Here is a 17,055-nt window from a genome sequence, read left to right as displayed (position 1 = left end):
AAAGGGATTACTGCCATGGTGGAATGTTAATTGTCGAGGAACTGTTAAAAAACTTGAGTTTAGGCTGCGTTTGGATGTTTGGATGTTAAATTGAGTTTAGTTAAGATGATAAAATATTGTTAGAATATTATTTTTTAATATTATTATTATTTTGAGATTTAAAAAAATTAAATTATTTATTATATTTTGTGTTGAAATTTAAAAAAATTATGACGTTGAGTTTAGATGAGTTTACTTTGACTAGAAAGACATTTGAGACGTCGCACGTCTGAGGGCTCTTTCGGAATCAGAAAGTCATATCACAAAAATACCTTTAATTTAGCTTTTACCCTTTGTTTTTTATTTTTCGTGTTTTTTATTGTTATTATTTTTTTCTAAATAATATGTTCCACCCATAAGCTGAAAACCTTTTGAAAAACCTGATAAGATTCCTAATATTGTTGGCCGAAAAGATTGGGATATGTATGTATACTTCCGTTGCCAAATAGGTTTCCTTGTTCTTTTCCAAACACGTCGTGAATTTGGACTCCTCCCTTCTGCTGGAATCCCAATCCTTTAAACAACTCAATCTCGATCGCCCCGGCTAACAAACGTACGTGCTATTAATCATCCCCTCCCCCATTATTAAATCAATCGCCACCGCAGTGTACTGTACTTTCATCATTCTTTACTGTTCATCCTCAATCTCATGGATCAATCTGCTGAACTTGGAGATGATCAATATGATCCCTTTGAGCAAGCTTACCGATGCTTTCCTCTCTCGTTTTGTGAGAAGTCGCACCTCGAATGTGGCGACAAAATCATCATGCCTGCCTCGGCTCTGGATCATCTTGCGTATAGCGTTTTCGATTTTCCCATGTTGTTCGAGTTGCTCAACCCCGACACTGGGCGAGCTACGCATTGTGGGGTTCAAGAGTTCGTTGCCGACGAGGGTTTGGCTTTCTTGCCGAACTGGATGATGGAGCACATGCAACTACGGGAAGGAGACTTGCTGATAGTAAAAAGCGTTGGTTTGGAGAAAGCAACCTACGTGAAGTTGCAGCCCCATAGTAAGGATTTCTTGGAGCTTTCCAACCCTAGAGCCGTTTTGGAAAGGACGCTCAGGAACTTTTTCTGCCTCACAAAGGACGACACCATCATGATCATGCATAACGACAATAAGTTTTACATAGATGTGCTCGAAACTAGGCCGTCTGAGGCTGTCAGTATCTTTGACACAGATTGTGAGGTCGACTTTGCCCCTCCTCTCGATTACCAAGAACCACAGGCAATTGTGGAGGATAATGATCTAGTGAAGACGAGTGAACCTTTTTCTGGAGTAGGAAGGCGCTTGGATGGGAAGGCTTCAGTGGAGTCAGATTCCCAATCAGACTACTCTTCCAAGTTGAAACAACTTTCTCTAGGTGCAGCTGATCAGGGGAAAAGCAAGGCTATTCGGTCCAACTCGGTAAGGAAGCCGGGGAAGCTTATTCTTGGTTCCGATGCGGCTCCGAAGGAATCCAAACAGCAATCTTCAGAGAATGTGGCATTGAAGAAAGAAGAAGAAAAGTTCCAACCCTTCACGGGTAAGAGTTATAGGTTGAGAGACTGATATTACCTTTCAGTTGTCCCTTTAATTTCTAGAATTTTGTAAGCTTAGACGGTCGACAAATTAAAGGAGAGATTGCAAGCAAAATAGACATTTGATATTGCATGCCTGATTTCTTTTTTTTTTATTCTGCTTTGGTGAATGAATTTGCATTATGCAGTACTGATTTATAGTCGTGGATTTACACGTGAGAATGGATGCCATTAATTCTATGCTTAATTTGTTCCATGAGTTCTTGTCGTCAAGATCTTTAAATTATTGTTTGAATTATAAGTTTAAAACAAGAGATCACGAAAATATGAGGCCGTGAGTTTTACAAGTACTAGAAATTAGTGGGTTTCTCGATAAATATTAGATGCTCGATAAATTTTTGTGTTTATCCAAATTCGGGTAATCCATGGCAAAAGTCGTTTGAAAAACAGTGTGCTTATCTAAGATTAATGAAGTGGATTGTGGATAAGAGTTTTGCTATATACAATTATTTTTGTATATATTTTATACATTTTATTGATGTGATTAGTCAAAATAATTATTTTATATTAAAAAAAAGTGACGTAATATTATGTGTTGACTCAATTCTATAAAGTGTATATCTATACTTTTCTTTATACGGTGGAACAAAGAATCATTTCTCAAACGTTTAAATTGAAGTTGGAGAATATTCATAAGCTTTTAGAGAATTTGAATCGGTCATGACATGTAATTAATTAGCCACTAATGATAAACTTTTCCATTGAATTGGACAATTAATTATTAAACCTTTTAATCAATAATAGTACTAATGATAATGATAATAATAAAAGAAATTATACTTGCAGTCGTGAGTATGTAAACGCCGTACAGTCATTTTGAAATAAATAAATAAATATGAGATTCACATAAAAATAAATTAATTTTTTAATAGTAAACCTTACTCTTTTTCAAAGTGACTATACGGTGCTTACGCACTCCACGACTATATGTCGCATTACTCAATTATTAATTTACAATGATCATTATTTTTTTATAATTTACATTATCTGTTAGGTAGGTTTGGGGGGTGGGATGAGAATTTTGTGTTTTGTTTTGAAGTTTAAAATATTAAGTTTTAATATTATTATTGTTTTGAGATTTGAAAAATGTGTATTGGGATTTAAAAAAATTGAATTATTTATTATATTTTGTATGAGAATTTGAAAAATGTATAATGATGAGATGAGATGAGATGAAAATTTTATGTTTTGTTTGATGTCCCAAACCTGCCCTAAATCAATGTTAACAGTCATTTCTGTTTTTATTGATTTTAATGATTAGATTTAAATCAATGAGACAAAGTTATTAAAAAAATAAACATTTGATTTAAATGACTGTTAATGATAGTTTTGGGCCTTGGCCCATGGGTGTGGATTAAAAAATAATAATAAGGAAAGACAAAAAAATACATGAAGTTCAGTAAAAGGAGGATTGTACTAATATGGGAAACTACGGGGCTCCACATAATTAGATTAAACTTCAGGGGGCCAACGACAAATTAACCTTTTTGCCTCGCTTGAACAAGCTTCACAAAGTTACGAGAGGCTTCTGGACTATTGGAGGTCTCTCCAAGTATCCAAAGCTCCGACAACAACAAAAACCGGAAAAATTCAAATCAAACTCCAATCAATATTGGAAAAATAGGAACCCTGTTTTCTTCAATTTGCAGGCATGGATGCTGATGCAGCTCTGGAGCTCGTGAAACGCGGCACTACTCTTCTTCTCCTGGATGTTCCTCAATACACCCTCATCGGCGTCGATACTCAGGTAACATTTGAGTTCTCTGCTTGTTCCTTGAGAAAGCGTAAAAAAAAGGAAGTATACCTGAAATTCTGAATATAACTTTTCCTCTTTTATTACACATTCACCATTCACTTGTGAAATGAAACGAGACTGATGTCAGGAGTGAAATTTTGTTATTCCTTCTGCTTTAAAGCTCAGGTGGATTCGCCATGTACATATTTTCCTGCATTCTGTTTAATGAGAAGAGAGGGTGGGAGTGTTGTAATATCTTATTAATAAATGGTATATGTCGAAGCCATTCATTCTGTTATATTAAATGTAATGTGCGAGTGTGTGTTATTGTATTTGCAAAGTTCGATGATTTTTTCTTTCTCCAAGTGGGGATAATTTGAATCTTTTTTATGCTTTGTCGTATATTTGTAGCCCATTAAAAGCCTAGTAAATTTTCTAGGACGACTAACATATTGATTCTCTCTCGCAGATGTTTTCTGTAGGGCCTTCTTTTAAGGGTATTAAGATGATTCCTCCAGGTCCTCATTTTGTGTATTATAGTTCATCAAGCAGGTTACTTTATTGCGGATTAAATATCTTACAGTTTTCTCTATCTGCCTCGTTTTCTTTTGATTCCTTTTTATGGGCCTGCTCAGGCAGGAGTCAGCTATACCATAATGTTCTTGTTTTTCAATGCTTTCCATTAAATATTATGCTCTAATTACCATGTCTCTAAATCATTATGTCAGTCTTCTAACAATTTTCAGCGCTTGGGTTCATACCTAATAATATAAATACATACATATATTACACAAGCACCGGGTGGATCTTAGATCAACAGCTTCACCCTCTATCCTATTTTTCAAATATATATTTTATAGATATTGATTTGATTTTAAAGTCTAAATTGAGGCTTTAGCATTTTCTTATCATTCTATCTTCCATTTCTGATGTTGGCCGACTAACAACTCATTACACTTAAGTAAAATGAGACTATGTGTCCCTTCTGCCTTTCAACATTCAGTATCTAGTGTCATCTGCTTTGTTTATGCCTTTTTCATCAGTAAATTAATCTCACAATACTTGGTACATGTAGAGATGGCAAGGAGTTCTCACCAATAATTGGCTTCTTTGTTGACACTTGCCCCTCTGAGGTATGGAATGCTCAAGGCCTTCCGTTTCAATTTACTTCATCATTTGATGGCAATCCGCCTATGTTTTTCTATCTTTAGCGTCCAGGATTTTTATCATCTTTTTACTTTCCATAATTAGATAACTAATGTATATACACCTTGTGCACTTGGATAATGACTTTTCAATTATTAATAAACTTATCTTATTTATGAGAAATCAAGAGGTCAACATGATTTTGTAGGAATATTGTCAAAATGGGCGTTCAGGCCTGCCTCTTTTTGTAGTTTAGTTTCTGTAACACTCCAGTCCCACATTGGGAATATGAATAATCCACGGATTGGGTTATTTATAAAGGTAGTCATGCATGCTAAATTCCACATTGGCTACTTACTAGGTGAAACTGGGCTTTATAAGGGATTCCAAGAAAGCTTCAAATTGACTAGTCTTTTTGAGGTTATAGCGCAAATATGGTTGGCGCCTTTACTGGGTTGTGTTATGCATACTATCGGAGTCACCTAGTAAGGCCAACCATGTGATATTGGAGCACTGCATGACATGGCTCAGATGAGGACGATAGGAATTTAAGGGGAATTTTTTACATCCGCATTGGGAATATAAATAACTACAGAGTGGATAGGTTATACAGGTAGTAAAACATATTTCCAGCCCCATATTGGTCGCTTACTAGGCAAAACTGTGCTTTATAACTGATTCTAGGGAAGCTTCAACGTGGCGTATTTTTGGCATTATGTCACAGACTCTGGAAAGCACTTCCTGGGTCATTGCATTGCAGTTACTTGCTGGTGTTCGTCCATTGCATACAATACAATCATTGTGTGGTGGCCTTTTCTCAACTATGAAAAAAATAGATAAAGGAAACCATCCTTAAATGCAATGCATCGATGAAAACTGAAGAGCAGTTGGTTAAATGTCATCAAAGGCCACTTAGTCGAGCCATTTGTCATGTCAAGATATTTGGAGAAGAATTCAAATTAGCAGCAAGTTATTTCCAAAATATCTTAAAGTGTTGGTGTAGGAATGACCTTATATATATGGCTTCAACAGGTAATTGTTCGTAGGTGGGATCAACAAGAGGAGCGATTAGTCAAAGTATCAGAAGAAGAGGTATGCAATTGTTTTAGTTCTGCATTTGATTGTTTCCATTTCTTTTGTTCTAATGCATATGATAGGCAGCAAGAACACCCCTGCAATTATTTTTTTTTCAAAAGAAAACTAGTTCTGATTTGGCATGAGTCAAAGGACTGTCGTGGGAGCTTGATTAGTGGTAGAATAAAATATACAAAACTTAGAGGCCTTTTTGTCCTTTTGTAGATCAGAGGGAGGTCATTTTGTAATGTGAAAATTAAAGGAAGTCTAGTTGCTTAGCTTACTTTGCCATTTGGTAATCCGGTCTAGCTTACATGTGAAGTACTTTAGTGCCTCTCCCTCTTCTGTGTGAAGTGCTGTTAACATACTATTTTGGGTATGGAAATTTATAAGAAGTATAATAGCTCCTCTGGTCTTTGGGTGTGCAATGCATCCCTCTTGGGTGTATTCTCAAGGACCCTAGTGTGATAGTTGGTTTTCCTTTTTCCCACTTTTATTGTCTTGTTACTTACAACTAGTCTTTACTCAGAGCTTCCCAGCCACAGAGAACTAATTTCTCAGTACAATTATAGCCTAAATATCTAGCTTTCTACAGTTCTGGACCTGTTCTGTTACTACTCTTGAGCCAGAATGAAGTTCTTGAATCCTAGTGATTAGGTGCTAGTCCAAGCAGGATCCTGCATCAGATTTGGTTTCCAGAACTTGTCGTATCATTTCGGTATTAAGAGTACTTCATTCTACACATCCAAATAATACAAATATGGAAACAGAGTGATTACTTATGTATCTTAGACCCATGGGCTGGGACTTTTAGCTCAAAAAAGAGGAAGGGAAACTTGTCCCCTATTTTTTTTTTTTTTTTGGGTACAGAACTTAGCTGCAAAATTTTGTGGGAAAATCTCTTAAGATTCTTCTAGCTAAGTGCTTACAGGATGCATTTCTGATGCGGTGAGAAGAAAGAAAATCCGTTAAGCGCCTATTCTTTTGTAAAAGATTCTAGAGCTTTAAAAAAAAGGATTGTGAAGAGAGAAAAAAATATTTGTCTTGAGTTTTAATAGTACGAAATTCAAGCTATCTGATTCGAAACCTGAAATGTCATCTGGGTCTCATAATATAAATCCCATCGATGTGAATTTGTGTTGGCACTAATATTACGAGTTAGACACTAAATTTTTTTTGTTTGTCTATTCCCTCCCTCCCCCCCTCCTCCCTATCTCTCTCTCTCTTTTCTTTCTCAATTTTAATCTTTTAAGGAAGAGAGCTATTGTCAAGCAGTCAAAAGTTTGGAGTTTGACAGACAACTTGGTCCTTACAATCTGAGCCAGAATGGAGACTGGAAGCAGTTGTCAAATTACATCTCAAAGAGCATTATTGTAAGATTTGGTAAGCTCTATGTAACTACCGTTGTAATGGCTGCAAGAAATTTGAGGTTCAATTTAGGAGAGAACATATGGAATGCCCTAAAGAAGAGCTTGCGCCACTCACAAACATCATTGTTTATGCTATTGTAGCCACTTGCCGACTACGATAAAATTGCAGAAAATTTCAGTTCTCTTTAGTTTGGATCGTCATTTCTCTTTTACCCTTCTCCTTCAATTGTTGTTGGCGGGGACGGGGGGACAATGTCCAATGATATTGATTCTTTGTTGACTTTGAAACTATGGTATGCCTCTTCTGATTTGCAATTCTGCACAACTTTCTCATTCTAAATTATTCATTTCATGAACAGAACCCATTGGAGGAGAAATTTCTGTTGCATGTGAACCTGGGATGGTTAACAACATTCCTAAAACGGTGATGGAGAAAACACTAGATGATCAGTTGGAGATTAGTAAGTTCTCAGCATCTGTTGACAAGAATGTCAACAGTAGAAGATGTTATTACACATCTATTCCCCGTTTTATCAAACAGAAAGGACTTCAAGGGCAAGAGCTTACTTCCTTAAATCTTGACAAGGTAAGAACTCATACCTCTTTTAAAGAATGATAGGACTAAACGGATTTTTTCACCATTCAGCATTTGCTGATATGGATTTTAAATTCCACTGATTGGTGCAGACACAACTCTTGGAGACCTTATTGATAAAAGATTATGGAGGTTCTGAAGACGTACTTCTTGGAGAGCTGCAATTTGCATTTATTGCATTTTTGGTATGTGCAGACCTATATGACACATCTTTCTTGTTATTCTATTGTCAACTTTAATGAAAAGTGCTAAGTTGTCTCACCGATGTTAATATGGTTTCTTTGAGAGACTTTTCTCTCTGTACACTTTCTCATTGATGATGATCTCTAGTGCTTAACTACGAGATTATCATGGTTTTATTGAAATAGATTCTTATAGAATCTAAAGTTTTTGCATTAACTGAGGAAGATAGCCGATGGATTCTCATAACATAGAGAAGTTGGAAGGTTATGAAAGCACTAGTCTTGGAGATGTCCACGGTGAACTGGTTCATTAGAGCCCTTGAGGCATGCTTGGCCGATGTTAAGAAGGAGTTCTTTGCAGCCTATCGGGACAGCAACAAAAGTTACATTGCCCAGAGATGCTCCAATGCTCAGGGTAGATATATGGCGCAGGTGGAATATGGCAATGGTGGCCGACGGAATTTCATCTTTATACCGGAAGACATGGAGGGAAAAGGGTGGAACAAAATGGTATCTACACTGCGGGAAGCTTACAACAGTTGGGGGAAGGGAAGAAAGGTTGGGCTGTCAAGGTCTCAAAAATCAACACACGGTGAACTGGTGCAAAACTCAAAACTCTCAACACTATGCCTAAGTCTTATGCAGAGGTGGTTCAATCATTTGGGCTAACTGCAGGCAAACACGAAGCTCAAGGAGGTACAGCAGCAGCGGTACCCAGGGTGGAGGGCAATTCTGGGATTTTGAAAGCAAAGGAGACAGTCGTTGAAAGAGATGGAAGGAGACGGGCGTTGATTAATCAAACCTGCAAAAATAACACTGAAATGGAAGGTAGCTCTCTGACCGAGAGAGGATACACTGTGAGGATGAAGATCTTTCCCTTAAAAAAGATTTGCTACAGTTAAAAAACTTAGTAAATTTTATGATTCAGAGGGTGGATAAACAAATGGGCTTGGGCTTGAGCCCAACATCCTCAGGTTTGGGCAAAAGCGGGCTGAACAAATTTATAGGGGGCCAGGAGAGGCGTTATTCTTGGGCTGAGAAAGGGAAAGCCCTAGCCCAGCCCAAAAGTTGGCGGGCTAAACCTGGAGGGCTACACAGCACAACCCAGCCCAGCCCAGCCCCTACTATCGGCAAGGATATGCCATCCTCTTCCACACACTGACCAGTGACCACACAAACCTCGCTGACGGGAGAGAGCGAACTGGTGGGTGAAGCCTCGGCCGATGGGTTGTCGGAGATGACGCCGGCGGTAGATTTTGTGGTCGAGGCAGTCTATTTCGAAGGTATGAGAAGCTTGTCGGTAACGGAAAAGGGCTAGGAGGAGCTGGTGACATCCCAGAACCCACCGCTAGGAGTAGGAGATTTGGTGGGTGGACTGATGGTTGACGGCCTATAGGAGGTGACGCCGCCAGTGGAGATTGACGCCTAGATTGTTCCTTTCACACATTACAGGGACTCTCGGACAGAGGAAGGGGATGTTGTGCTTGCACGGGAACTGCAAATGGACACTGAGATCCTAATGGAGAACAGTTATGAGAGATTAGGTGTTGAGAACAGTCCTGGCACCTTGGTTTTATTCAAACCCAAAGCCTTTGAAAACAAGGGGAGTCTTTGAACACATCAATAAGCAGGAATAATGGTGCTGATTTCCACTGGGATGAGCCAACTCCTTTGAATTCAATGCCCCTGTTGCAAGAACAGACACTTGCATCAAATTGGGTCCTACGTAAAACCAAAGAGATTCAATTGTGCATTGGACTCCCATGTACTGGTTATGAAGATCAGCTCTTGGCCTTGCTACCATCGAAGATGGACAGCTTAATTCAGCTATGAAGAGCTAGTCATCCAAGAAAAGGGAAAGGGAATTAAAGCGACTTACATGTTCGGTCAATTACGAAGGAAGTGTGAGTTGTGGTGGAACGAAGGGTAGGGTAAAATCGGTGATTTTATGAAGTTGAAGATAGTCTCGTGGAATGTCAGGGGGTTGAATGAACTAGAGAAGCGCACCAAAGTACGGAATTAGCTTCGCGGATGGAAAGTTGATGTTGTATGTTTGCAAGAGACAAAATTGGAAGTCATCTCCTGAAACACCATACGGAGTTTGTGGAACTGTTGCCATGTGGGATGGTTGTATTTGCCGTCTAAAGGGGCTTCGGGAGGCATCTTGGTTATATGGGATAAAAGGGTGGTGGAAAAGATGGAGGATTGTGTGGAGGAATATACGATGGCTACTTCTTTCAAGAATGTGGAAGATGGTTATCAATTGTCCTTTGTCGGTGTTTATGGACCCAACTCTAATACAGCGAGAAGAGGCTTGTGGGATGAATTGGCTGGTCTTTGTAGCTTATGGAGCCTTCCTTGGTGCATTGGGAGAGATTTTAACGTTACTCGCTTCCCAAGCGAACGAGTTGGGGGTCCTAGCTCTAGCTCAACAATGACGGATTTTTTTGAATTAATTTGTGAGCAAGAACTTCTGGACATTCCTCTAGTGGGTGGCACATTCACATGGTCCAGTAATAGAGAACATCCAGCTTGGTCAAGACTTGATAGATTCCTTATTTCACCTGATTAGGAAGCACACCTTTTAGACCAAATCCAAAAAAGGCTTCCAAGATTATATTCGAATCACTTCCCCATTCTCATTGATTGTGGTGGCATCCAGGGAGGTAAAAGATATTTTAAATTTGAGAACATGTGGCTGAAATCAGAAGGCTTCGTTGAGCGAGCAAGGCTCTCAAAGTGGACTTGAAGAAATGGAATGAGCAGATTTTTGGGAATGTGGAACATCGTAAACAATCCTTACTTGGCGAACTACAGGGCTTGGAGGACGTGGAGGAGGAGAGGGAGCTTTTAGAAGAAGAAAAGGCTCACAAAAAGCATCTCATCTTGGATATTGAAAGGTTGGCTTTAATGGAAGATACTTCATGGAGACAAAAATCGAGGGCTTTATGGTTAAAAGAAGGGGTTAAATGCACTAAATTCTTCCATCAAATGGTGAACTAGCATAGAAGACTCAATATCATTGAGTTCTTATTTTGCACACTACCAATTACTATGCACAATTACTTTCAGAGCAGTTTTCTTGGAGACCACGTTTGGATGGTCTTGCTTTTGAGTCGATCGGCCAACAAGAAGCAAGTTGGCTAGAGAGGCCTTTTGAGGAAGTGGAGATCCATAAGGTGGTGAGAAGTATGGTAGGTGACAAAGCTCTAGGCCCGGATGGGTTCACTATGGCCTTCTTTAAGGCATGTTGGGAGGTAGTTAAAGATGACATCATGAGCTATGAGTTTCACGAACGAGGTAAGTTTGAAAGAAGCCTAATGCTTTGATTCCAAAGAAGCCGGGAGCGGTGGAGATTAAGGATTTTTGTCCTATTAGCTTGGTGAGCAATATGTACAAAATCCTTGCAAAGGTATTGGCTAATAGATTGAGTAGGGTATTGGAAAAACTCATATCCAAGCCCCAAAATGCATTCATACGAGATCGGCAAATTCTTGACTTGGTGTTCATTGCCAATGAATGTTTGGAGAGTCACATCAAGTCGGGTGAACCAAGATTATTATGCAAACTTGAGATGGAGAAGGCATATGATCGTGTAAACTGAAATTTTCTGCTACACATATTTGAGAGGTGTGGAATTGGAGCAAAATGGCGTTCTTGGATCCAATTTTGCATCTCCACTGTCCATTTCTCTATTTTGGTAAACTGGACCCCAATGGGTTTCTTCAGAAGTTCGAGGGGTGTGAGGCAAGGTGACCCCTTATCTCCATTACTATTTGTTTTCGTAATGGAAGCTTTTAGTAAAATGATTGCAAGTCTTGTGGAAGGGGGATTTCTATCTGGCTTTATTGTTGGGGATGTAAGAATCGGCACACTTGAGATGACCCACCTCTTATTTGCAGATGGTACGCTTGTATTCTGTGAGGCTAATCATAACCACATCCAGAACTAGTGCCAGTTGGAAATGTTCCAAGTGTTTTGAGATTGGCTAATATCTTGGGATGCAAAGTCTCCACTCTACTAATGAAGTATCTCGGTCTTCCATTGGGTGCCTCCTTTAAGTCGCAATCTATTTGGGATGAGGTACTGGAAAAAATGGAGTGCAAACTAGTGAGTTGGAAGAGGCTCTATTTGTCCAAAGGTGGTAGAGTTATGTTGATCAAAAGTACCATTTCCAACCTGCCTACTTCTTATCCTTATTTCCAATACCATGCAAGGTGGCGCATCGGATAGAGACATTGCAAAGAGATTTCCTATGGGGGGGAATAGCCGAAGAATTCAAGTTTCATTTGGTGAATTGGGCTATGGTTTGTACCCCTATACGTGAAGGCGGATTGAGAATTCGGAATTTGTTGGTCTTCATCAAGGCTTTATTAGGTAAATGGTTATGGAGATACCACGAAGAAAGGGGAGCTTTATGGAGGGTGACCATAGATTTAAAATATGGTGGATTGTGGGGAGGATGGAATTCAAATGAGGTGAGTGGAGCACATGGGGTGGGGCTTTGGAAAAACATAAGAAGAGGCTGGACCAACCTCCATTGATCAACATGCCTTGTAGTTGGGGATGGTTCTAGAATTAAATTCTGGGATGACTTATGGTGTGGAGATCGAATTCTTAAAGAAGCCTACCCAATACTATACAACCTTGCACAAAGAAAGACGGCCTCAGTAGCAAAGCTTATGGATCTCTCTAGTGGATCACCCCAATGGAAACATCATTTTCCTTAGAGCTACTTATCAAAAAAAAAAAATTTTCCTTAAAGCTACCCAAGATCAGGAAATTGACACATTAACAGATTTCTTCAATCTCATACACAATTGTAGAGTGTCTGAAGGAGCGGATAAGATGATATGGTCACCATCCAATTAGGGGAAATTTACTGTACAGCTGTACTATAAGTCTCTTATGACACTCTACAAGAAGCTTTCCATGGAAAAACATATGGCAGACTAAGGCCCCCCTAAAAGTTTTTTTTTTTTTGTGTGGACAGCTTTGTTAGGGAAGATTCTTACCTTAGATAATCTAAGGAAACGCCGTTTTATTGTGTTGGATTGGTGTTACATGTGTAAGAAAAGTGGCGAGTCTATGGATCACCTATTATTGCATTGTGGCGTAGCCATGAGTTTATGGAATGATATCTTTGCAAGGGTGGGGCTCATTTGGGTAATGCCAAGAAGGGTTGTTGACTTTTTGGCCAGTTGGCAAGGCATCCTGGGTAATTCTTAAATTGCAGCTATGTGGAAGATGATACCGACCTGCCTATGGTGGTGCATATGGATGGAGAGGAACGGTCGGAGCTTTGAGGATCATGAACGGACAATGGATGAGCTTAAAACCTTTTTTCTGCACACTTGATTATGTTGGTCGATTGTAATAGACTTTAATGGCATGAACGCACATGATTTTCTTGTATCCCTAGACAGTCATGCCTAGGTGTGGCTCTTGTATATATCCCATGTACTTGGCTTCGCCTATTATCAATAAAATTTCTAATTTATTGATCCAAAAAAAAAAAACTTTAATGAAATCAGAAAACTATGCAGATGGGACAATCACTTGAAGCATTTCTACAGTGGAAATCTTTGGTTAGCCTTTTATTTGGATGTACTGAAGCTGTAAGTATCAATTTGACTCTTATATTCTTTAGAAATTGAATTTTCTTTCTTCAGACACTGTTCTGATTAAGCTTGAAATTTGTCTTCGTTAAACTTTTCATATGGGGACCTTTTGCGTGAATCTTCACATCCATATTAAGCATCAAAGTTGTCTTGTTTAAATTGTCAATCACTTGTATATGCCCCAGGGAAATGCTTGGGAGCCCGATTTGGGCTCCCGTTAAGTTTTCCCGATGGCTTTTTTTTTTTTAGGTTTTTTTTACTTTGTGATTAAGAAAATATTGTTTAATAATATTTTGATTTTTTTTCTTTTTTTAAAAATATTTAAAAGTGTTAAAAAATAATATTAAAAAAAAAACAAAAAATCTTTAAATATTTTTTTTTTCACATAATTTTTTTAACACTTTTAAATTTTTTTAAAAAAGAAAAAAATTCACTATATTATTAAACAATATTTTCTTAATCACTAAGTAAAAAAAAAAAAAACTAAAAAAAAAAACAATCGGGAAAACTTAACGGGAGCCCAAATCGGGCTCCCTATCATTTTCCTATGCCCTATGTATTCCGTAACACCCATCTTTTCTAATAAAAATATCTTATCAATAAATTTAGTCTGTTGACAGCAGTAATTGGATAGAACAACATGGTACTAGCTTAAAGCTTTTCTTTGGATAGGTCGTTGAAATTTCTGTTGTGATATATGTTTAAAGCTTTAAGTTTCTTTTGGCAGCCCTTTCACACGAGGACTCGCTTATTCACAAAGGTAATGCTCAAATTTTAACCTGTTTTCTAAAAAGGATATTGATTGCTGTGTTTTTTAGCATGCACAATTGTTGTAGTCTGGTATGTAATTGTTAAATTCTATCTAAAATGGGAAGTAATTTCAATTTAGCTAGGCCATTACCAACTTGGTAACTTGGTTTGGATAGTGCTCTACACGAGACCATTTTGCTTGTTAAGCTTTGTGCATCCATCCATGCTCATTGATCCACTAAATGCAAAAGGATAATATTGTTTTTACAGTCTGGTCTTGGTGATATGTGGAAAAACCTAAGTGGTTTGCATTTTGATGTATCTTTTATCGTACATGAAATATTTTTTAGTTACTTTTCTACTTGTCAATTTATTTTAGTTACTTTTATGAAGTGTTGTTGTAGTAAAAAAACTCTAACAATTATTTGGTCCTTTTTCGGCTTCATTATTGCATGCAATAAGGATTGAAATCAGATTCATTGGTTTAGTACTGAATGTGAAATGTATGTGTCAACTTGTACAAAAAGTTCTAAATTTATATGATTTACTAAATCTAGGTTTCATGTGCCTTTTCTATCTAATTACAAATCAACACTCAATTTTCAATCTTGGTTTCTGTGCTATTCTTTTTCATGATGAACTCTGACATCTGCTAGAATTCTCGCAGTTCATTAGGGTCATCTACTATCAACTGAAATATGGCCTTCAGAAAGATAACAGAGATACCAGTGGTGCAGTGTCAGGGGCATCAGCACTGTTGGATGATTCATGGCTTTCTGCTGACAGTTTTTTGTACCGCCTTTGCAAGGTAGGTCTCTGACAATATTAAGTCATTATTTGGATGCACGATTGCAAGGTCATTCTGAATAGGCGTTTTTTGCAAAATTGTATTGCCATGAATTTGATAATCCTGTTTATTGGCATGCCACATTTCAAGGCTTCTCTGTTGAAAATTATATACAAAGTTAAGTTCACTACAATTTATCTTCTAATGGGGATTGCAGGACTTCTTTTCATTGATGCACGATGCCTCATCTGTTGATGGACATCTTCTGTCATGGGTATGAGCGCTAACCCTGCCCTTTCATGTTGAATGCTGTCTTTTACCCTGCCCTTTCTGTCTTTTAGGAGGGGTTTTTTTTTTTTTTTTGGGGGAGGGGGGAACTTGCCATGCTTTCATTTCTCTTCAGATGCTTTCCTTTTAGCCATTTTGTTACTTGAACTTTTTCCATGTGGATATAGACATATTTGAAGCCATTTGCTTCATACTTAAAACCCAATGCCATGTCTACTCATGATAAACAAAATAAACCATTCTATATCTAATCAGAATTATGTGCATCACGTCTACATTATTCACAAGCATTATATTTTTCAGGAGATGGGTCACAATTGTCATAAGGTGCAGCAATAAATTGTTATACCTTAAAGCCATTACTATGTTATGTTAGGTTCTTGAACAAGATTTGTCCTTGACGAGTAAGGTTAATATTGCTGGCTTCTTTTACATGAACAATAAGTTTGCTTTGCAGCATTTCGTGAAGTCTACTGAATAATACCGTATAGTCCCTGCAAAAAATTACAATTCTACTTTTGGAAATCTGGTGTTAGGGTTTCAGTTGCTGGAATTTAAACTTCTAAAAACAGTATTTCATGGAGTTTCCGGCATTTTTGTCATGTTAGCATCTCATTCCTTTTTTGTGATATATTCTGGTAGGATATTGGCTGGTTGGTATTGAAAGTTCTTGTGGCCCTTTTTTTTCTTTTGAGCAGTGCTTATTCACTATTACCCAAAAATCTATCTTGTTCCAACACAAGTCATGAACTTGTGTAATTGGTTTTGGAATCTTGATTTTTGCCTCTTTCAAGATGTTTTTTTTTTTTCAGTGAATGCTGTACGTAGGAATATATATCTTCATTCATTTTTGGAACTATGATAAACTGAAGTATGTGTTAGTTATATGCATAAGCGGTTTCTAAATTTGTTGGTATGAGAAGTACTTGTTGGAATTTATTGTTGGTTGGAGATCTTTCATACTCGAGAAAATCTTAGGTGGTTGTGTCATACAGGCTGACAATAAGTACGGATTTTCTGATATAAAAACAAGGATGTTGTTTAGATTCCTTTTCTGATTGGTAAACACAACTCCACTCACACAGGATGTTGAGTTTCCAGTTCAATCCGTTTTGATTTTTTGGTCTTGAGTGTCTCTCAGGTTTCCATGTAGTTGAGTTATACTGACTGATCATTCTGAGGTCAAAATTCTATAGTTTCGATATAATCTTTCTACTCTTGCAGACGAGGAAACTACAGGAGCTGCTTGAGAACAACCTCGGGTGGGAGTTCAAGCCAAACAGTGCAGTTGATGGAATGTACTTCGAAGAAGATGATGAGGTGAGCCCATTTATCAAATGCTGAACTATAACAGTCCTCATTCTCATTAGTTGTTTATTGTTCAACATCATGCAGTTTGCTCCCGTGGTTGAGACGTGCGATGACCCTAGTTATAACTAGACTTCAGCAACGTGGACATCTGAGACGAGGATCATGTAAATACATGTAGTCGTGCCCATCTCGGTCAATTTAATATCGTTTTGCTTCCTTGACAAGTTCATCACTGCGCAGAAGAAGGCAAACTTTTGCATGTAAATCAATTATAGAGTAGACTGATGGAAAACCTTTTTCCTGTGATTGTGTTGTGAATACTTTTGCAACAAATTTCAGGCTTTTTTATGAAGTGGTATCGAATTTCAGGACCCTTTATTGGGTGATATGGAGTATCTCAAAGGTTGGAAATGGTTGCCCAGAAATCAAAAGGCAGATTTAACAAATATTATGAGGTATTTCAGTGTGCACCCCCCAGAATAGTGGCAGAATTTGAGACTGCCTATGTAACCAATTTAATAGATGAATTTTTATCTCAACTTTCCACTGAAGAAAGCAAATTGAAACCGCCTTTCT

General features: G+C 37.9%; 2 protein-coding genes across 3 annotated transcripts; both read left to right on the top strand.

Annotated features, from left to right (window-relative positions):
* Positions 1–596: 596 nt before the first annotated feature.
* Positions 597–1,591, top strand: LOC109008193 (ubiquitin fusion degradation protein 1 homolog). Its single transcript, XM_018988207.2, has one exon. It carries the CDS (start codon positions 689–691, stop codon positions 1,589–1,591), a length of 903 nt encoding a protein of 300 aa, XP_018843752.1. The 5' UTR covers positions 597–688.
* A 1,514-nt stretch (positions 1,592–3,105) lies between these two features.
* LOC109008195 (protein AAR2 homolog) lies at positions 3,106–16,937 on the top strand. 2 transcript variants are annotated; one of them, XM_018988210.2, is made up of 13 exons: positions 3,106–3,367; positions 3,825–3,907; positions 4,431–4,488; positions 5,534–5,593; positions 6,829–6,958; positions 7,305–7,531; positions 7,633–7,725; positions 13,269–13,340; positions 14,071–14,103; positions 14,761–14,901; positions 15,098–15,154; positions 16,393–16,488; positions 16,564–16,937. In XM_018988210.2, the coding sequence occupies exons 1-13, from the start codon at positions 3,272–3,274 to the stop codon at positions 16,606–16,608; spliced, it is 1,191 nt and encodes a 396-aa protein (XP_018843755.2). In that variant the 5' UTR covers positions 3,106–3,271; the 3' UTR covers positions 16,609–16,937. The 2 variants fall into 2 exon arrangements, with proteins under 2 accessions (XP_018843755.2, XP_018843754.2); XM_018988209.2 differs by having other exon boundaries at positions 3,125–3,367; positions 13,257–13,340.
* Positions 16,938–17,055: the final 118 nt, after the last annotated feature.

Source organism: Juglans regia, chromosome 10, assembly GCF_001411555.2.
Source record: "Juglans regia cultivar Chandler chromosome 10, Walnut 2.0, whole genome shotgun sequence".
In the NCBI taxonomy this organism is placed as follows: Eukaryota; Viridiplantae; Streptophyta; class Magnoliopsida; order Fagales; family Juglandaceae; genus Juglans; species Juglans regia.
This window is presented reverse-complemented; position numbering and strand designations above follow the sequence as displayed.

What these genes read in the sequence shown, in the direction of transcription:
- LOC109008193 (XM_018988207.2), top strand. Translation starts at nt 689, where the DNA reads ATGGATCAATCTGCTGAACTTGGAGATGATCAATATGATCCCTTTGAG.
- LOC109008195 (XM_018988209.2), top strand. Translation starts at nt 3,272, where the DNA reads ATGGATGCTGATGCAGCTCTGGAGCTCGTGAAACGCGGCACTACTCTT. An exon ending in ATGGACATCTTCTGTCATGG is followed by an intron (nt 15,155 to 16,392) that starts GTATGAGCGCTA and finishes CTACTCTTGCAG; the next exon opens with ACGAGGAAACTACAGGAGCT. An exon ending in ACTTCGAAGAAGATGATGAG is followed by an intron (nt 16,489 to 16,563) that starts GTGAGCCCATTT and finishes AACATCATGCAG; the next exon opens with TTTGCTCCCGTGGTTGAGAC.